General features: G+C 40.0%; 1 protein-coding gene and 1 non-coding gene across 4 annotated transcripts in view; one reads left to right on the forward strand and one right to left on the reverse strand.

Moving 5' to 3' along the window:
• The window catches only part of COMMD10 (COMM domain containing 10), a 178,940-nt gene extending 164,701 nt beyond the window's left edge, over positions 1–14,239 (reverse strand). For all 3 annotated transcript variants that reach the window (XM_043912321.1, XM_043912322.1, XM_043912323.1), the window contains exons 1-4: positions 14,104–14,239; positions 12,079–12,169; positions 4,241–4,351; positions 2,603–2,758 (exon numbers count right to left, since the gene is read on the reverse strand). In XM_043912321.1, the coding sequence (XP_043768256.1) occupies positions 2,603–2,758; positions 4,241–4,351; positions 12,079–12,169; positions 14,104–14,144 (399 nt within the window). In that variant the 5' untranslated portion in view covers positions 14,145–14,239. The remainder of the gene's footprint in view (positions 1–2,602; positions 2,759–4,240; positions 4,352–12,078; positions 12,170–14,103) is intronic.
• A 1,019-nt stretch (positions 14,240–15,258) lies between these two features.
• On the forward strand, positions 15,259–15,331 carry TRNAG-CCC. Its single transcript has one exon. It is a non-coding gene; the product is annotated as a tRNA-Gly (tRNA).
• The last annotated feature ends 7,383 nt before the right edge of the window (positions 15,332–22,714 follow it).

A 22,714-nucleotide genomic window follows, 5' to 3' on the forward strand; every position in this document is an offset into this window, starting at 1 on the left:
TGTAGACAAAATCACAAGGAAAACAACCAAAAAAACTGCTGTAACTAAGTTTACCAAGGTCTTGAATACAATAACAATATACAAAAATTAACTGTGTTTCCATATACTAGCAATAAACAATGGAAACCTGAATTTTTAAATCAGTACCATTTACAACAACTCCAAAGGGGAAAAAAAAAAGGTCAAGAGTGTTCAACTCTAACAACAATGGAGATATACTCAATACTGTTAAGAAGTCATTTCTCTACAAAGTGATCTATAAATTAAACATAATCTCAATCAAAATTCCAAAGGGTTTTTTGCAGATTTTTTTTAAAGGTTTTCACTAAAAGGTAAAGAAACTAGAATACCTGAAACAATTATTAAAAGGAATAAAGTTAGCAGATTAACAATACTTGATTTTAAGACTTACAACAAAGCTATAGTAATTATGGCAGCATGATACCAGCATAATGACAGACATAAATAGATCAGTGAAACCAAAAAGAGAGTCCAGAAAGAGACACACAAATATGTCAAATGATTTTTGACAAAGGAGTTAAGGCAATTCAACAACAAAAGAATGTTATCAATAATTGCACTGAAACAAATGAAACATTCATATCAGAAAAAATGTAAGAACTTAGACCTATACCTCATATCCTACAAAAAATTAACTCAAAATGGATATTAGACTTGAATGTAAAACACAAAACACTTAGAAGAAAAAAGAGAACATTTTTGTGACACTGCATCATGCTACAAACTCAGACCCAAACCCAGAAGCAGTGTTAATAAAAGAAAAAAGCGACAAATCAAACCTCATCAGACTTTAAAGCTTTTACTTTGCAAAAGATACTATTAGAAACTGAAAAGGAAAGCTATAGACTAGGAGAAAATAACTGCAAATTACATATCTGACAGAGGACTTAAAAATTCACAAAACTCAACAGAAAGAAACCAAACACCCTCTACAAATTGTAACACCCAAAAAACCAAGAACAAAACCAAAACCCATGCATTTTGATATGCTGGGATTTACACTTATAATTGTCCTTTATATTTATATTACTATGATTCTTTATCTGTCATAATCTGGAAATACAGTTACATAAAAGATCTGAACAGACACTTTACCAAAGAAGCTCTACGGATGACAAGTTAAGTACATGAAAAGATCATCGTCATAATTTGTTACTAGGGATATGTAAATTAAAAACACAAGATACCTGTGAAGTAATTAGCCTCCAACTAATAAAAAAATTAAAAAAAGAAAATAAAATAAAAAGAAAAAATAAATAAATAAATAAAAACACAAGATACCATTACAAACCTAATTGAATAGCTTTAATACAAACTGATGATATCAAATGCCGACAAGAATTTGGAACTACTGGGACTCTCATATAATGTTGGTGAAAATGCAAACTAATACCAAACCTTCACACATAATTTCAGAAAACAAAAGAGGAGAGGGGAACTCACTTTGTGAGGTCAGTATTAACCAGATGCCAAAAAAGACATCACAGGGAAACTACAGACCAATATCCCGCATGAACATAGATCTTTACCAAAATATTAGTAAAGCAAATACAGCAATATACATCCAGGATTATATACCAAAACCAAGTTAAATTTATCCCCAAAATACAAAGATGGTTGAAAATCTGAAAATCAATTATGTAAAACAACGTATTAATAGAAAAAGGGGCAAAATCTGTATGATCATCTTAATCTCCATTAAGAGTAACTTAGAGTTTCCCAGGTGGTGCTAGTGGTAAAGAGCCTGCCTGCCAATGCAGGAGACTTAAGAGATGCTGGTTTGATTCCAGGGTCAGGAAGATCCCCAGAGGAGGAATACGAACGCACAGCAGTATTCTTGCCTGAAGAATCCCATGGACAGAGGAGGCTGGTAGGCTATGGTCCATAGGGTCACAAAAGTCAGACACGACTGAAGAGGCTTAGCGCACACACACACAGAGGTTATTAAGGAGCTTTGTGATACTGCTATTATTTTACATTTTTCCCTAAGAGTTCGTTTTGCTTACTATTTGCTATTCAACAAATGCTGAGCACTTTCTGCATACAAGGCATTCTGCTAGGCCCTAATACCAGCACACAAAAACAAATAAGCATGTGATTCAGTAAAAAATTATAGTAAGTCTGGGACTTCTCTGGTGGTCCAGAGGCTAAGACTCTAAGCCCTCAAATAAGGGGGCCCCGGTATGATCCCTGGTCTGGGAACTAGATCCCACATGCTGCAACTAACAGTTTGCATGCTGCAACTAAGACCTGGCACAGTCAAATAAATAAATAAATACTTTAAAAATTATAGTAAGTCTTATACATAAGATACACAGTTAACAGAATAACCAACTCTGACCAAGGACTCGGAAGGAAAAAAGGTCTCAAAAGTTACAGAAGCATATTTGAAATTGGCAATTAAAATTATGCATGGAAAGCAAGCAAATATGCATGGAAATACTTTTATAGGAATATCATATACATGCTTTCTATTGCCTGATTTACCTCTTTACAAAAATTATCACTTTAAAAACTTTTAGGTATAATAATTTATGCCATACATTACTGAAAAATATCCTTTGAGCAATATAGCCTGTACCTTGTGGGGAGCAAGAATCCTCTGCCTGAATTTTTCAATTGTTTCTTGACCCATAGAAGACCAAGCACTGGCAAAAGCTTCTGCTTTGTCTTGTCTAAGATGAATGTTCTCCAACTGCTGCTGCAAAGCAGCCGGCTTCACGTTGTGATACACTGCCTAGTAAAGAGCAAAAAAGCCACATATATCCCTAATGTTCACACAGAGACCTTGAGCTATAATTAAATACATTACTTCAAATGATTTAAATTTTTAAAAATCTTATATTTCTACTGCATAAATTTTTTGTTATTTTACAAATAACAATATACACAACCAAGGGTGGAAAATTCAGAATTAAAGGGCCCAAATTTTTCATGCTAAACTTCATTTTTGTCTGTGGTTTAAGTAATATTAAATCTACTTATCAACTTCTTTGCTCCAGTTATGTAAATAGTATCCTAATTAAAATTTAATTTCCTTATTTCACTTAATTATTTCAAATAAGTACACAGTGGTTTTGTTTCCCAACTAACACAATTTTTCCAAGAAACACTTTCTCAAAACCATCTTCATCTACCAACTTCCTAGGTAAATACATTAAAAAAAATTGAAAACTTTCTTTACAGTGATACCTGTTCTATTTTTTACATTTTGATGAAACAATTTTCTCACAAACCCCATGCTGTTCTGTCCTGTCTGGTTGTCCTTTTCTTCTACGGAAGGTTCACCAAGGACAAGAACATAGTCTTCTTTATGATCTGTAAACTGTGTAAGTCTGCATGTAGTAAAGCCTAGCATTTTGTCCTCAACCGTATCTGTTCACTAGAATGCCCAAAAGCTGCAGTGCTGTTTAAATTTTTATTTCCCAAGTATTCTTCTACTTAATCAAACAACAGGAATTTATTAAGAATCTACTTCTAGATTTTTAATAGATTTAGCCTAGCAATGTGCTACAATGCACCAAAAATGTGATCCTAGCCCCCTACAAATTCAAAACCTAGTGAAGGAGATGTAACTGATATACATGAAATAATGAAAAGACTTAACAATGGGCTCAACCATGCTGAGCCAGGCATAAAAGGAATCCAAATAAGGGGAGGACTGCGAGTATAACGGGTCCAGGCTGCAGTGGGAGGAGACGTGATCTGAAGGGAACTTAAACAATGAACTGAACTTAGATGTAAACAAGGGATGCAGAAGGGCAGCTCAGTAGGAAGAAAGACTATAACAAAATGTCCTTTGACAACTATTTCTTTTCTAAATGTTTTATTTATCATCCTAGTCAAATAAATTCTCAAAATCAATTATTAAATTTCTTAAATAAAATGTGTGCATTTTTCCAAATTACTATACCAAGTAACAATAAATTTAAATCTTTTTCAACTGTCTCAAGTCAGTGAAGTCTTGATTCATAATGTCAAATATTAATACTTTACTCATGCTCTTCAACACTAACACTGTGTTGTAGAATGCAATACCATGAGAAAAAGCCACACATTCAAATACTTTTTTACCACATCAAAATTTTTGATAAAACATATTCACAGCTTTTACCTGTACACTTTAGAAAAATAAGCTAAAATGCCATAGATGTCACAGCAATGCAAACATGTAGTAAATAAAAATCATGGTTAGGCTGTTTTGCGGCAATAAAAATACCTGTTCTAAAATGAATGATATTGTTTCAAGAACTAGGTGAAGATCTTGTTTCTCTAGAGAAAATGCAACTTGAAGTTTTTCTTCCTCTTCTTCACTGAAACTACTTTCAGCCTACAACACAAAAAGCAACCTATTAACATACATTCAGGTATTCAAAATTCAGATACTCAACAGAGGATTCATTTATTCATATGAAAATGAGAACTTGAAAGAAAAAAGTAAATCCATCATTAACACAAACTGATGTGTCTGTAAATTTCAATATCTTAAAATCACATAACAGTTCATTATTTGGATCTTGCCAAACAAATTTCATTTTTTAAAAAAATCTTAAGTTCTATGATTTATAGGAGGTGGAAAATAATAACAAAAAATGGACATTTAGAAAACACAATACTACAAAGTAAAGCCCTAAAATGTTAAGAATTTACTGTTGTTCAGTGGCTAAGTCATGTCAACTCTGCCACCACATGGACTGCAGCATGCCAGGCTTCTCTGTCCTTCACCATCTCCCGGAGTTTGCCCAAACTCACGTCTATTGCATCAATGATGCCATCCAACCATCTCATCCTCTGTCACCCCATTCTCCTCCTGCCTTCAATCTTTCCCAGCATCAGGGTTTTCCCCAATGAGTCAGCTCTTCACATCAGGTGGCCAAAGTACTGGAGTTTCAGCTTCAGCATCAGCCCTTCCAATGAATATTCAGGACTGATTTCCTTTAGGATTGACTGCTTCGATCTCCTTGTTATCCAAAGGACTCTCAAGAGTCTTCTCCAGCACCACACTTTAAAAGCATCAATTCTTTGGTGCTCAGCCTTCTTTATGGTCCAACTCTCACATCCGTACATGACTACTGGACTACTGGAAATAACTATAGCTTTGACTAGATGGACTTTAGTCAGCAAAGTGATGTCTCTGCTTTTTAATATGCTATCTAGGTTGGTCATAGCTTTTCTTCCAAGGAGCAAGTCTTTTAATTTCATGGCTGCAGTCACCATTTGCAGTGATTTTGGAGCCCACGAAAATAAAGTCTGTCACTATTCTCATTTTTTCCCCATCTATTTGCTGTGGAGTAATGGGGCTGGATGCCATGATCTCAGTTTTTTGAATGCTGAGCTTTAAGCCAGCTTTTTCACTCTCCTCTTTCACCTTCATCACTCACTTGTAACACTGTAAATCAACTATACTCCAGTATAAAATAAAATCTTTTAAAAAATAAATAAAACATTGTGGGGGAGAGCACCTTCTCTGTAATAATACTAACCAATTATAATGGGTCCCAGCAACTTTTCTAAGAGCCCAAGCAAAATCTTCTTAAGAGAATAGCATTTTAAGATAGAAAATACCTGGGAGTTCCTTTCCACTGTTAGCTCTTTCTTTCCTCCCCTGAACTCACCCCAAAACCTCTCCCAATATATGACCTGACCCAGCATTAAGCCCCTGTCAGCATTTATAAGAGGTAGGATTAAAGAGATAAAATCCGTTAACCTTAAGAACCTTTATCTACAACCTCCATTACCTAGCACCAAGATTCCCATCAGATAGAGAGGTGGCAACTAGTTTGAGCCTTAGTATTATTTTGTTAAAAGTCAACGGATTACGGGATGCAGCAAAAGCAGTTCTTAAATAGAAGTTCACAGTGATACAGGCCTTTAAGAAACAAGAAAACTTTCAAATAAACAACCTAAACCACCACCTAAAAGTATTAGAAAAAGAAGAACAAAATGTAAAGTCAGCAGAAGGAAGGACCTAATAAAGATCAGAGAGAAAATAAATAAGAAATTTTTTTTTAAATAGAAAAAAAAAAATCAATAAAACCAAGAGTTGGTTCTTTGAAAGGGTAAACAAGATTTACAAACCTCTGGCCAGGCTCACCAAGAAGAACAGAGAGAAGACCCAAATAAACAACATAAGAAATCAAAGAGAGAAATCACAACTGTTACCACAGAAATACAAGCAAGTAAAACAAACAAATAGGACAGGGAAGCCTGGCATGCTGCAGTCCATGGGGTCGCAGAGCTGGATATGCCTTAGCAACTGAACAACAAAACACATTTACTGAGTATTTTCTATGTGCTACACAGATGGCTCGTGCCCTCAGGTATACTATGCTCTAATTAGAAAGACCTTACAAACAACTATTCCAATAATTTCCATTTTAATAAGTTCTGCAAAAGTATGGGTTACTATAAGAGTACACATAAATCAAGAAATCTTTTTGATAATTTTAACATTTTCCAAAACTTACACATTACACGCATTACTTTCATAAGCAATATGTGAAAAATAGAAGTGAGTCATCTGAGTACAACCTCGTGGTTGCACCCGTACAACTCCTTGTACAACATGTACAAGGAGTACAACCTCCTTGATCCAAAGATCGGTTTTTCACACATGAAAAATGTACACTATTAGAACTGCTTTCAAATAAAAATACTCTATCCCCACATACCAAACAACTTTCCCAGTTGCTGCCTCTCCCCAGTAGCTACAAGGAGAAGTTTCAGAAGTATCATGAGTCCCAGCCTTGATGGCTTAGGATGAGATACAATTTTACAACTGCATTCTTGTAGTGAAGCAGCAATGAGGTGATGCTTAGAAGTCTAAGTTTAGAAGTGCAGCTCAGAACTGCCACATTTTCGGTTTGGGGAGGTCAGTCAGGGGAACTCCAGTCTCTACTACCTATTTTCTGATTAAGAAAAGCATGAACCCAATTTGGCTAAAATGTCAGTCACTTACCTCAAGACCAATGTTTTGATTTTAAAGTTCCAGAGTTTCTGTGACTACCACATACCTTCTTAAAATAATGACCTACAGTACCAGAGTTTTATCAATATAAGGAACAGAATAATAGTATTACTCACATATAATCACTGAACCACATGTTGCATTAAATTCAATGGATATGTACAATCTAACTTCCAAGTGTGTCGAACTGATTCCTTTTAACGTACACCAAATGAGTTGTTTTTGACAAAATAAAGATAGTGACTGGGCACACGGAAAAATAAACTTCAGTGTCCTCAGATGTACAAGAAAGGGAGATTTTTTAAAAAGAGGGCAAAAAAGGGACATTCTCAAGATCTTCAGGAGCATTATATTAATAAAGTGGTTTGGAGTGAAGGGGAGCAAGGGAACATTTATCTCCCCCCAACCGCTAGTACATGAGACATGCACCCTTAAAATAAGGTTCAGTTCAGTTCAGTTCAGTTGCTCAGTCATGTCCAACTCTTTGCGACTCCATGAATCACAGCACGCTAGGCCTCCCTGTCCATCACCAACTCCCGGAGTTCACCCAAACTCATATCCATCGAGTCGGCAATGCCATCCAGCCATCTCATCCTCTGTCGTCCCCTTCTCCTCCCGCCCCCAATCCCTCCCAGCATCAATATGTGAACAGAACAACAAATGCAGAATACAGCTACAAAACAAAGTTCCAAACACATATTCAATATCTTGATCTGACAACAACCCTGGGCAGATAAATATTAAATGTAAGTCATGGCATTTGCTTCCAAACAGCAGCCGGTTAACTTCTTCCTCTATACCAAAAGTAACCCACACATATCTGGGCACTGAAAAAGTTAAAGACATATATTCATTTTTATCCTTTCAATGGGAGAAAAATTTAAGGCCCAGGTTTATAAAATCAGAGATCAAGGGTCTAAGAAACTTAAATTTTTAATGGAAAGTGGATGTTAATTTTTCTATATATTTAAAAAGCATACCCCATAAACACAGAACATAGAACTTCCCTGTAGTTTACACGGTAAAGAATCTGCTTGCAATGCAAGAGAACTGGGTTTGATCCCTGGGTTGGGAAGATTCTCTGGAGAAGGGAATGGCAACCCACTCAAGTATTCTTGTTTGGAGAATCCCATGAACAGAGGAGCCTGGTGGGCTATAGTTGGTGGGGTTGCAAAGACTTGGACACAACTGAGCGACTAAGCACAGCACACATAAACATATATAGACATATACAGGTAAAAAGGAAAACCAATACTTTAAAAGAATAAGCACTATATGCACTGACAAGGAAAGATTTCTGGTAAAAGTGATAAGAGGAAAAGGTAAACAGTAGGTCAATACACACAGTACAATGCCACTTATGAAAACATTTATTTACAAACCAAACAGTTCTATGTGTATATGCATGCACATACGTGGGCACATCTGTATTTATTAATACTTGAAAAAAGGCCTGGAAAGATAAAAATCAAATCGACAACAAAGATAGCTTCGAGGGAGGTGTGATGGTTTTCTCACGTCTGCAGATTCTTTAACACGCCTCCATTCAAAAGATGGGAGCCTAAGTTCCTCTTCCTTGAATATGAGTCAGACTGACTTACTTTTAAGAAGAAGAATATAGTGAAAATGAAGTTATATGATATTCAAGGTTAGGGCATAAAAAGGACAGCACCGTCCTCTCCTGGACCACTCATTCCAGAAGAAGCCAACCTCCACCCGTGTCAGGAGCACAGGCCCACGTGACAAGGAGCCACAGCTGCCACCAGCTAGCCATGTTAGAAGGAAATCCTCCAAGCCCAGTCAGCACTTCAGGTCACAACTGCCTCCACCAGAAGCTGGTAGCAATGTCATGAGAACCCCAAGTCAGAGCCACCCAGCCAAGCCACTGCTAAATTCTTTACTTAGAGGAGGTGTGAGAGACAATAAATGATTATTGTTGTTTTAAGCTGCTAAATTTGGGGGAAATTTGCAATTCAGCAATAGATAACTAACACAGCAAAGAACCAAGGTGGAGAAAGAAGCAACAGTTAATCAAGGGGGCATTTCAGTTCATTCACACTGTTTAGATGTCTTAAAACAAACACTCATAAACTATTTGTGAAATAGTTTATGTTATTAAAACAACTTAAGCACTCTATTTTGAACTTCAAAGGCACAAAAAGAGCAAATCAAACAATACATTCTTTCAACATTTCTTTTTCTTTTTTTTTTTGAAGAATTCATTTTCTTAACATGCATAATGAGTGAACTAATCTCAGTTCCACATATAGTTAAAATCAGGTCACATTCCTCAGAAAGTTACAGAGAATTTCTACTCTATGAAGGCAGAATATTATTGAACTAATTATAAAGGCAATTGCTTCCCTGGTGGTTCAGCTGGTAAAGAATCTGCCTGCAATGCGGGAAACCCGGGTTCGATCCCTGGGTTGCGAAGATCTCCTGGAGAAGGGACGGCTACCCACTCCAGTATTCTGACCTGGAGAATTCCATGAAGTCTCAAAGAGTCAGACATGACTGAGTGACTTTCACTTTCATTTTCAACTCAGCATGGCTTTAGAGAGAAGAGAGGCCTTTGGTCCAAAATTCAAGCTCTGATTTTCAAACACAGGCATACACACACACCATCACCGAGGAAAAACATATGATACTAGTAGTCTGCATACGTCATAATTTAGTGTACATATATAATTTTAACCTGATAAACTTAAGTTGTAAGAAGTCCTCCAGCTTATATTAAGTACAAAATAAATGCTTTTTCAGAGATAAGCTATGCTTTTTCTTGTTTTTGTTCAGAGATAGGGTCAATCCTTTGTACAGGACTGTGCTGCACATTATTAATACATTTAACTTCCCAGGGCATTAAACAGCAGCAGCACCCTAAACACAATAACAACAACAAAATCCTCACATATTTCTATGTGCTGGGGTTTACACCTGTGATTGTCCTTTATGTTAATGTAACAAGACCTCTCTATCATAATGGGGAAATATGGTAGCACCCACAAGTCAATCTATCAAATAACTTTTAAAGTTTTAAAAGCAATCTTTCTGAAATGTATGGCACCCATTCTAGACTTTTGTAAACAAAGGATATCGGATTACACTGTGTGTTGGTTGCTCAATCATGTCCAACTCTTTGCGACCCCACAGACTGTGGCCCGCCAGGCTCCTCTATCCATGGGATTCTCCAGGCAAGAATACTGGAGTAGATTGCCATAACCCTCTCCAGAGGATCTTCCCAACGCAGGGATCGAACCCTGGTCTCCTGCATTGCAGGCAGATTCTTTACTATTTGAGCTATAAGGAAGTCCTATGTTTCTGAAACAGTTTTAAGGAAAAATATACCAAAACATAGAAAAAAAATTTACAGTTATCAAATGGGGATGTGTATCCTCAGCCTTTCAAGAGGAAAGATCTTGATTAAAATGTACATGGTTTTTCAACACCTTGAAGACTGCATCAGAAACACTGTGCAGGAAATTCTTGAAGTCACAGTGAGTGATGCAGAGAATTAGCCACTGAAGTTAGGGGTTACATGGAGGGGTTCTGAGTTCAGATGTAGTGAACTTTTATTATGTAAAGTGTTTGCTGTATTAGGAGTTGAAAATAAAGACCTCAGTATTTTTGTCTGCTCACTTGAATCCCTCTGAGTAGAAGAACTGAGAATAGGTAGGAAGAAGCCGGGTCTTACTTTGCTGTTCAGGCCATGGGGAGTCCTCAGAGTAAGAAGGGGCATTGATTGTCGTCTGGTGCCCCTCACTCTAAACTCACACTGATCGTAGAAGTGGATCATCCTCCATGGAAATCAGGTCTGACTAAGGTTAAACCTGTTTTCTTTCTGCTCTGCTTTTACATCTGGGTATAATGTATGAATAGAGAATATTGTACCAAACAGACTCCCTTATAGTGCTGTAGAGCTTAGGTAAGGAGACACCTGTAAGTATTCTATAAATGCTAAATAACATAAAACTACTGTTTTCTGCCCAAAAAAAAAAAAAAAGAAAAATATACCAAAACATAGAAAAAAAATTTACAGTTATCAAATGGGGATGTGGAGGGAGATAAATTAAGATTTGGGGATTAACATACACATACTACTACATATAAAACAGATAAACAACAAGGACCTACTGCATAGCACAAAGAACTATATTCAACATCTTATAATAACCTATAATGAAAAATAATCTGAAAAAGAATACATGTATATATCAACAACTTTGCCTTACACTTGAAATATAACATTGTAGATTAACTATATTTTAATTTAAAAAAAGGACACATCAATAGTCTTTAACTTTTTTCTTCTCCATTGCCAATAAACTTAGGTATATGTAGGTATAAGTTTCATTGTGATGTTCCAAATACACCAAACTCCAGAGGCTACAGGTTTTATTTCTCTGAGTGAATAGTTATATTTCAAAGATTTATTTGGATTACACTAGTTTCTTGTAATGAATCAAGTATTTCTTTTTTTTTTTTTTGAATCAAGTATTTCTTATGTCTGATTTTCATAATTCTTCCAGAACCTGATAAAGAAATTAACTAATACTGGTGACCAAACAGTGAATTACTAATTATCAATACTTTCAAGATAACCACACCCTTGAAATAAAAGTGGAAGAGAAAGATTATATACCGGTTGACAGCAAGACTACAGAAATATTTTTAAGAGGAAGAATGAAATCATAATATCAGAATTTTCCCAAAGCATGTTCCACAGAATCTTAATCCCAAAATAAATACCATGATAAAACAATTCCATGGTCAAATACATATGGAAAAAAAATACACATGGAAAATTCTGCAGACAATAGTCACCCTTAAACATTTACTATTAACGCTACCATAAAATATACTCTGATAAGTTCCATAATATAAAAAAAAAAAAAAACCACACATTATTTTGAATGAAAACAGAACTTCCCAAACTTTTGACCATAGGATATTCATCAAATTTTCTGGAGACTCAGTGTTCCCCAGTATTGCTGGAGAACAATACCTTGCAAAAAGTTATTCAAGTGGAAACCTGGATTTGCAGTAGAATCATAAGAACAAATTATAAGCGATAGAATTACAAACATACAAACCTTCAGGTGAAGTTTTTGAAGAATTCGGGTGAGCAGTCGTGGAAATCTTCCTATATCTATTTCATTTATCAGGGACACTGCTTTTTTCATGCTAAAGAAATTCATAAAACAAAGTTTTAAAATGTGTTTTCCCCAAGTGGTACTGTCATTGCTCTAAGTATGGTTGATTGTAAATTTTCATTTCAACAACTGATTGCTATAAAGGTAAGTCTGAGTGAAATAAAGAAAAACACATGATGGCCAGCAAAGAAGACAGGACATTTCCAAAAGATACCCCAAAAGTACCTCTGTTGAAAAGCTCTATTTGGCAAATTTTCTCTTTCTTCTGGGCCTGGCAAACTACTTGGGAAAGTTTGCACTCTGTGGGGAACAGTATCAACTTAGGAGTGGGAGTTTATGTATCCATGTAACTCAAAACAGAACTCTGAAAAGAGTCCGGGGAGGGAAGTGGCAGCTACACCAAAAACATATAAAAAGACTGATGCATTGCAGATAATGGAATTTTAAAAAACATGAACATACAATGGTGTTGGAGAAGACTCTTGAGAGTCCCTTGGACTGCAAGGAGATCCAACCAGTCCATCCTAAAGGAGATCAGTCCTGGGTGTTCATTGGAAGGACTGATGCTGAAGCTGAAACTCCAATACTTTGGCCACCTCATGCGAAGAGCTGACTCATTGGAAAAGACCCTGATGCTGGGAAAGATTGAGGGCAGGAGGAGGGGACGACAGAGGATGAGATGGTTGGATGGCATCACCGACTCAATGGACGTGGGTTTGGGTGGACTCCAGGAGTTGGTGATGGACAGGGAGCCCTGGCGTGCTGCGGCTCATGGGGTCGCAGAGTCGGACACGACTGAGCCATTAAACCGATACTGATACTGAAGTGCACACTTGTTTTAAAACCCTGTTTAAACTAACCAACTTTAAATTATGTGATAAGAACAATTCTACTGCACCGCGCTGGATATGGTTTACTGATGTGGTGTGTTACCCAGGACACTGGTGTTAGAAAAGAAATTGGCTGTCAGAAAGCAATCAAAGAAGGAAAAACTTCAAAATGACAACTCTCTTCAAAAAGATTCTTGTCCCTTCTAGGCCCGAGATGGGCTTCCCTGGTGGCTCAGACCGTAAAGAATCTGCCCGCAATGCAGGAGACTCAGGTTCGATCCATGGGTTGGGAAGATCCCAAGAGAAGGGAATGGCAACCCACTCCAGTATTCTTGCCTGGAGAATTCCATGGACAGAGGAGGCTGGCGGGCTACAGTCCATGGGGTGCAAAGAGTCGGACACGACTGAGCAACTAACACTATGCACAAAGAAGTTATTCTCCAGACTCAGTGATACTTCTGCACTTTTCTGCATCCACACACTACGTGCACTATTATTTATCTTTCATTAAATGGAATCATTTTTGCCAAATTTTATTTTAAAACAGAACTTTATATCACCACTATAGACCGCCAACCTTACCTACCATGAATAGATATGAACTAAATATATAAATGGACAAAAGGTAAATAAAGTGAAAACAAAAGCAATGTTACCAAATTCTGGTCAGATGCTGTTACCAGCCAAAAAACTCCTGGCCTGGGGCCTATTCGATCTTGACTGAAAAGCTGTAATGACACGTGTTAAGTACTAATGACCACTCAGGACAAATGGGAGTCTCTCTCATAATCAGAAAGTATGAAAAGTATTGAAAAAGGAAAGGGAACACCTCTTCACGTGATTTCAGAACTACCCCAGGACGGCTTGGGTACCAGCGATACCAGGCTCAGGGAACAGTGACAGTGACCAGACACCGACGCACTGACTTCAGCTGTCGGACTCATAGCAAGCCCACGCAAGTGAACCACGGTGCAGGCGGAGGCGCCCAGGGGCCCGCGGTCCCGCATTCCCGCGGGGCCCGCGCAGCGACTCCGCCGGCCCGGCGCCCCCGCGACAGACAGCAGCAGCATCCTCGGGCCGGCCCTGCCCGCGCCACCCCGGTGACCGCTGTCCCCCCGCGCCCAGCCGGGGCTACCTGGGGCTCTCCCGCAGGATCAGCGCCGCGGACGCCGCCATCCTTGAAGCTCCCTACTAGCCCCGCCGCCCGAGTCAGATGCCTGGAGCCCAACCAATGGCGGAGGCGGCGGCGGACGGCAACCCGGAAGGGCCAAGCCTCGCCAGGGCCGCGCCGCTCCGCTCCTGCAGTCCTGGAGCGGCGAAGGGGCGTTCCCAGCCGTCATACTCCGCGCCACTCCCGCAGTTCCGAGTTAAGGCTGTACACATTTTAATTTACTTATAGGTATATATTTCGGAGAAGGCAATGGCACCCCACTCCAGTAATCTTGCCTGGAAAATCCCATGGACGGAGGAGCCTGGTAGGCTGCAGTCCATGGGGTCGCTAAGAGTCGGACACGACTGAGCGACTTCACTTTCACTTTTCACTTTCATGCATTGGAGAAGGAAATGGCAACCCACTCAGTGTTCTTGCCTGGAGAATCCCAGGGACTGGGGAGCCTGGTGGTCTGCCATCTATGGGGTCGCAGAGAGTCCGACACAACTGAAGCAACTTAGCAGCAGCAGCAGCAGGTTTATATTTACCTATTTTATATATACACATACCTGGATATGGAGTGTGAATATTTTTAGGTATTAATATAGGTAATGTGTGTGTGTGTGTGAACATATATTTAGCAGTGCGTACATACACAAATAATTTTTGAGGGGTGAGGAGGAAAAGTTTAAGCACCCCTGCAGTGTCTGGCCTGCGCCACAGCTGGGCAAGTGGTGGAATGCTCTCCGAAGGAGCCCGGGGCAGCTCCAGCGTGTGACCAGTGCCACCAGCTCTTCCTGTCCCCTGGCGCTCTGCAGTGCCCTAGGGGAACCTGTGCTCTTAGTACCTTTATTCATTCAGCTATTTCAAATCCTGAAAGATGATGCTGTGAAAGTGCTGCGCTTAATACACCAGCAAATTTGGAAAACTCAGCAGTGGCCAAAGGACCGGAAAAGGTCAGTTTTCGTTCCAATCCCTAAGAAAGGCAATCCCAAAGAATGCTCAAACTACCGCACAATTGCACTCATCTCACACGCTAGTAAAGTAATGCTCAAAATTCTCCAAGCCAGGCATCAGCAATACATGAACTGTGAACTTCCAGATGTCCAAGCTGGTTTTAGAAAAGGCAGAGGGGGGACTTCCCTGATGGTTCAGTGGCTAAGACTCTGTGCTCCCAATGCAGGGGGCCCAGGTTCAAACCCTGGTCAGGGAACAAGATCCCATGTGCTGTAACTAAGACTTCATGCAGTCAAATAAATATATATTTAAAAAAAAAAGAAAAGAAAAGGCAGAGGAACCAGAGATCAAATTGCCAACATCTGCTGGATCATGGAAAAAGCAAGAGAGTTCCAGAAAAACATCTATTTCTGCTTTATTGACGACACCAAAGCCTTCAACTGTGTGGATACAATTAACTGTGGGGAATTCTGAAAGAGATGGGAATACCAGACCACCTGACCTGCCTCTTGAGAACCTGTATGCAGGTCAGGAAGCAACAGTTAGAACTGGACATGGAAAAACAGAATGGTTCCAAATAAGAAAAGGAGTACGTCAAGGCTGCATATTGTCACCCTTTTTACTTAACTTATATGCAGAGTACATCATGTGAAATGCAGGGCTGGATGAAGCACAAGCTGGAATCAAGATTGCTGGGAGAAATATCAACAACCTCAGATATGCAGATGATATACTTATGGCAGAAAGTGAAGAAGAACTAAAGAGCCTCTTGATGAAAATGAAAGAGGAGAGGGGGAAAGTTGGCTTAAAATTCAACATTCAGAAAACTAAGATCATAGCATTGGATCCCATCACTTCATGGCAAATAGTTGGTGAAACAATGGAAACAGTGACAGACTTTATTTTCTTGGGCTCCAAAATCACTGCAGATGGTGACTGCAGCCATGAAAGTAAAAGACGCTTGCTCCTTGGAAGAAAAGCTATGACCAACCTAAACAGCATATTCAAAAGCAGAGATATTACTTTGCCAACAAAGGTCCATCTAGTCAAAGTTATGGTTTTTCCAGTAGTCATGCATGGACGTGAGAGCCAAACTATAAAGAAAACTGAGCACCGAAGAATTGATACTTTTGAACTGTGGTGCTGGAGAAGACTCTTGAGAGTCCTTTGGACTGCAAGGAGATCAAACCAGTCAATCCTAAAGGAAATCAGTCCTGAATATTCATTGGAAGGACTGATGCTGAAGCTGAAACTCCAATACCTTGGCCCCCTGATCTGAAGAGCTGACTCACTGGAAAAGACCCTGATGCTGGGCAAGATTGAAGGTGGGAGGACAAGGGGATGACAGAGGATGAGATGGTTGGATGGCATCACTGACTTAATGGACAGGAGTTTGAGTAAACTGCTGGAGTTGATGATGGACAGGGAAGCCTGGCATGCTGCAGTCCATGGGGTCACAAAGAGTTGGACATGACTAAGTGACTGAAATGAACTGCAGAAGGAGGGCTATTTCATGTTCCCTCTTTCCCCTTGTCTCACATGCAAGCCATTTACTTCCAAAAGCAGTAGCCTCCCCCAAAACTCAAGCTCTTGCTCAGGAGTCAGCATCTGTCCCAAGACATATATCACCAAGTAAGCCCATAAAGTTAGTCCTGTAAAGGCTTCTATGTACTTGTTGGATCTTCTAGATAGTTTTGACCACAATTGGTACTGTTTGAATTTCTACCAAGACTGAGGCAACCCATCCTAGAAGGGTGTCCTGATTCTCAGCCTGTTCAGTTGGGAGCCCCAGATCCAGGGTCAAAGTAAGAGAAGAGGAGGGAGCTGAAGGTTTCACACCCAAATCTGTACCCTTAGGACATAAGCTTGGCATGTCTGACAGAGAGAGAAAGAGAAACATATATGTCACTTCTACCCATTTCTCTTGTTTTCTACAGAACCAATCTAATTGTAAAACAGCATTTTAATTGAAACCCTTTAACAGGTCAACGATCCCCATCTTCCAAAGGATACTGTGGCCATTCATTATCACAGAAGAAGATCAGACGTGTGTTTTTAAACTCTGGGGATCAAACTTGTCCCAGTTTTTAAAAATAAATTTTAAAAGAGTGGTTCTGGAACTGCTGGCTCCAATCTGTAAGAGAGAAAAAAAGCGGCATCCACAGCCGTGGCTTCTTTCCACCAGAGGCATTCCTCCCTGGTCTAGATGGCGGTGTAGACAGACTTTCCACCGAAGATTTCCTTCCCTTGTCGGGCTTAGTGTGCCGCTTACCAACGCAGGTGCCGGATTCATCCCTCCCGGTTCTACCACTGAGGTGGGGTGGAGATGCACCAAGGGTAGACCTGATGGAATCCCAAACTGATTTAGTTCCTTACCACCAAAAATTTTGTTTGATGTGCATTCTTCTGATGTGACCCAGTAGAGCAGAGTAGCTTTCCCAGAATACTCTCCAAGGGACTCCTAGGGGAAGCTTCCGTCTTACATGTGCCTGTGCACAGTCCTGACCGCAGTAGAAGCAGTGAGTCATAAAGGAATGAACAACAACCACGATGTCTCCTCTGAGTGTCGCCACACCAGTACATGTGCTACCAAAAGGGTCAGCCAGCAAGGAAAAAGTGATTTTTGTCCTCAAGCTATTAGGGCCAATCCTTCCAGTTCATTTCCACAGATTCCACAGAAAGAATATCTAAGGAGTTGAGACAGAAGCCACCAGAGAGCCTCCTCTGGCCTACTAAGAGCTAATGCTACCAAAGGAAGAAACCCATTGCACTTCCAATCTGACCAGACTCTGCAATTCCCAATCTGTGTCCTCAAAAACCTCATGGTCACCATCAGGGCTTTTGTCCACAAAGATCGGAGGCACAGCCATGACAAAGTCTCACTTTCAGGTCGCTGGCCCTTGAGGCAGGCAGCCAAGAGAGTGACCTCTAGCCTGAGAGATGTTCCTGGAGCTAGAGCTCCGCCTCGCTCCCAGAAGTGCTCTTGTAACTTTTGGCTCCTAGCAAGGCTAGGCGCTTCCATACATGGGGTCTAAGTAAAAGTGCATAGTAACAGCATGGATCACAAGTCCCTTGAAAGTCTATGATCTGACAGATGAGGTTAGTAGTTCTATTTCCCCACGAAATTACGAAATGGCCAAAGAGACCAGGAAAAGGTGACCAAAAAAGGAAATTTCGGTCCACCCACTTCTTCCATTTCTGGCCGCTCCCCTCGCAGGGAGGTTGGGTGTCTTTTGGCATTGGCAGGTCGGCATAAACCCCTGACAAGGCTCCCCTTTTGGGGACTGCATTCAGTCACTCAAGAGCTTTCTCTGTCCCTTTCATACTTTAATAAAACTCTGCTACACAAAAGCTCTTGAGTGATCAAGCCTGGTCCCTGGTCCCGAAGCTAAATCTTCTTTGGAGATCATGAATCTGACACTGTTCACCATAAGCTATCAAGACTTTGAGTAATATTAAGGCATATATGTGGAATCTAGAAAAATGGTATAGATGAACCTATCTGCAAAGCAGATATGGAGACACAGCTGTAGAGAACAAATGTATGGACACCAAGAGAGGAAAGGGGGTGGGGGTTGGGACGAATTAGAGGACTGAGATAGACATATATACACCACTATGTAAAAAAGGAGAGAACAAGCGAGAACCTGCTGCAGAGCACAGGGAACACTACTCAACGCTCTGCCGTGGCGAATAGGTGACCCATGTCTACACATAGCTGGTTCACTTTGCTCTACAGCAGAAAGTAACATCGTAAAGCAACTGAACTGCAGTAAAAATAATTTTTTAATAAGGTAAAAAGAACTCACAGGAGAGTAGAAAGACAGCATGACTTCAGGAATACCTTAGTCTCCCTTACAGGAAAATACCGAGTGCATTATGAGGATTCAGAGGTGGGAAGAATGATCAGACATCCCCGAGGTATGATCAGGAAAGCTTCCTGGGGCAGGTGGCGTGAAGAAGCCTTAAATGTTAGGTTGTGGCATGTACATTCAATTTGATGAGAAATGGGGAGCCATTAAGTGTTTTCAAGCAAAGAAAGTTTTGTGATGAGAGCTGCGTTTGTTTGTTTGTTGAAAATTACTGTCAACAGAATGGTTGTTGGACAGGGAAGTGGTAAGCAAGAAAGCCAGATAGGGAACTATTGCAATAACCTATGGAAAGCAGTAAAATTCACTGTAGTAAAATGGCATTGGAGAATGAAAAGACAGTGAATGAATTAGAGTTACATTTCAGCTGCAGAATCTTCAGGAGCTTAGAAAAGATTGAATTTAATTTTCGTACCTAATTATGTTTTACTTAAATTATTTAAATTAGTTGGCATTCCTAGAGCAGCCCTGAAACATCCTAACTGAAAGGAGAAGCCAGATTGCAAATTAAAAGTGAATAATCCCCACATGGATAATTGAGTCAATTATACAGCGTGTTGAACACATACAAATACATTTGGTTCCACAACACTCCACACACTTCCCAATTCATGCAGTATCTGGAAAAAAAAAAAAGTGCATGTGAATCTACATAAATTATAGGTCTGTGATACAAACATAGATTACCTTACCCGACACCATTTTAATAAAGTTCCAGTTCCCGCAACTTTTGAATCGTTTCCCTCATTCCCTTGAATGATCCGTTCGATTCATTGCCTGAAATAGAGCTGCTAACAACTAAAACTATTTTGAATCTCTAGGAGGAAGAGGTGAAGTTTATCTCCTCCTCAGTTCCCATCAAAACTATAGCTGGGATTTTCAGCCAAGGAGCATCAGGGTGGTTTTGAGAGTCAATTCTTGGGCAGGCTGATAAGTCCGGGGTTTCCGAGGGGGAGATAGGGGTCTGGAATACTCAAGGAGGAGGAAAAGACAAACATCTTTTTTTTCCTCTACATTCCTTACTCTTAGCCACATAAAACGTTTTTTTTCTTTAAGCCCAGGGCTGATGCTTACATAACAAACAACTCAGTTTAAACTCTGCACTAAGGATTATATAACAACAATGTATCCTGCTTGAGGGCATGTTTCCTAAAAACCTTCTGGCTAATCCTGTAATCTTAACATGTAATTTATGGGAGTTGGTCTAGTAAGATCTTTACAACCTTGAGACATTCTTTGGATTTATTGTAATAACCAATTTAAAAAGTATATATAAAAGTATATATAACTAGGGAGGGGGGCACTTTCCATCCCCCTTCTGAGGTCTATGTCAGAAGCTTTCTCCCTTTCATACTTTAATAAAACTCTGCTACACAAAAGCTCTTGAGTGATCAAGCCTGGCCCCTGGTCCTGAAGCTAATTCTTCTTTGGAGATCACAAGTCCAACCTCATCTGAGCCCTGAATTCATGTAACCTGGAACAAAAGTTTACTGCACCAAGTTTCCTCTTCTTGATCTGCAAAATAGAGGTGAGAATAACGTTTGCCCCCCTGGGCTGTGGTGAGAATTAAACAGCCTGATTTGTATGTGCAAGTGTTATAGCCATGCTTTCCGGGAAACAAACTCACTCAGAAGGACAATGCAGATAGTGGAGTGCAGTTTATTACACCAGCAGGCCCAAGGCAGAGTCTCCTCTTAGCCAAGGGCCCCGACCAGCATTTGTGAAAATCTTTTATACCCCATGTGTACATGTCCAAACCCACCAGCCCAAATCCCTTGAGGTTTACAAAGGAAGGGTAAATACAATCACAACAACCCCATCATTCACGTGTTATGTGTTCAAACAGTTAATAATCAATAAGCCCGAGGTTATATTCCAACCAGTTAATAACCGATAAGCCTGTGGTTACATTCTGATAGATACTGTCCGGAGGCAGGGGTGATTAGTGTCTGCTTTCTCTTAACCTGGATGTGATCTTCAAGATTCCCCTGCCCAGAGGGGGTCTTATCCTTCCATTGTCATTCCCACAGGCGCTAAGCACAGAGTTCAGAGTCCATTGGAGAGGCGGCCTAGCACGATCAGCACGGACAGGCCTGAGATGGAGTCCAGGCCCTATGAATTCCTTCTAAACAAGAATCACTCTACTTTCCCTCATAAAACAAAGCACAGACTTCCAAGGTTTAGCAAAATAGTGTCCAGTGGATACAGAAAGGTCTCTCATTATTTTTCTTCATATTCACTGATAGGAGTGATCACTTCTTATCACTACTTTTTCCTATATAGTCTTAATGCGGTGAATAATTCCACCCCCTAAATGAGACTCTCAGCCAAAATACTTCTGTAATCTCTGGAGTGTGTGTGTGTTAGTCGCTTAGTCATGTCTGACTCTTTGTGACCCCATGGGCTATAACCCACCAGGCTCCTCTGTCCATGGAATTCTCCAGGCAAGAATACTGGAGTGGATTGCCATTCCCTTCTCCAGGGGATCTTCCCGACCCAGGGATTGAATCCAGGTCTCCCACATTGCAGACAGATTCTTCACCGTCTGCGCCACCAGAGAAGCCCAATCTCTGGAGTATAGGCATACACATCCGAAACTACATGGACAAGTCCTTTTAGTTGTCTTCCTGTTGCCAAATGCTAGAGAACAGGATATGTACCTCTTGAAGCGTAATTCCATAACCACACTTCATTCCTAACTCCCAAAATTGTCAACCCATCTTTAGAATGGATCCAGAGCCTAGACTGTTGTGGATTCACCTCAGAGGACACTCAAGGCAGTAGAGTACAGTTTATTATGCCAGAGGGTCCAAGGGGAATCAGTTCCCAACAAGGACCCTGATGTTTCTGAGAGGCCTAGTTTTATACCCCCCGCTTTGTGACAGGTTACATGTTAGCAACCTCTGTTGTATATGACTGAGTTTTACAACAAATAGGTGCTAGGAGAACAAACAATTAAGGTTAAAGGGGGGAAACAATGATTATACATCAAGGGTGGGATGTCTCCTTGGTTAATCTAACAGGGGCAGCCTGAGCTCAGTTACAATCTATTTGTCATCTGTAGGGAGGGATGTCTCCAGGAGGCCTTTTCATTAGCAACTGTTTCTCACTCTTGGGCAAAGTTCATGCCCATTTCACATCTTGTCTTTAAGATGGATGACAGGCTTCATGATGGAGTCTCTCTTGCTTCTCCCACACTGGCCCCAACATTCCCCCCTCCTGATGCTTCTCTTATCTTTAATGATGGGCATCAGTCATGGGTGTGTATGGTACACGGGGACTGTGTAACTGCAGCAGAGCTATCAGTCTGGAGGTTACGCATTGAGTTATACACTGGAGAATACAAGGCCCAAAAATTAATATAATGATTAACAAAATAATTACAAAAAGATTTTTCCACCAATCACCTTTGATCCAAGAAAATACCAATGTCCAAAAAGAAGGATTATCATTAGACATAGCTTTTACCTGGTTTTACATGGTCATCTACAGTGGCTGATACTTTGCCAGATAAATCAGGAATATATACACAACATTCAACTTTAATTATAGCACAAGTCCCTCCTTGGGCAGCTTTAAGCATGTCTAAAGCCATCCGATTTTGAATCACTGCCTTTCTCATTCATATTTGTTCTTCATTTAAAGCTTGGATTGCCTTTGCGTGATTGCCTTTGCCTTGGATTGCCTTTGTGTGTTTCATGAAGTTAGAGCTTCTACTTTAATCTTAATATCTGTTGTTCCTATAGATGGTACAAACAAGGCAGCTATGT

This window comes from Cervus elaphus, chromosome 9 (assembly GCF_910594005.1).
Source record: "Cervus elaphus chromosome 9, mCerEla1.1, whole genome shotgun sequence".
NCBI lineage: Eukaryota > Metazoa > Chordata > Mammalia > Artiodactyla > Cervidae > Cervus > Cervus elaphus.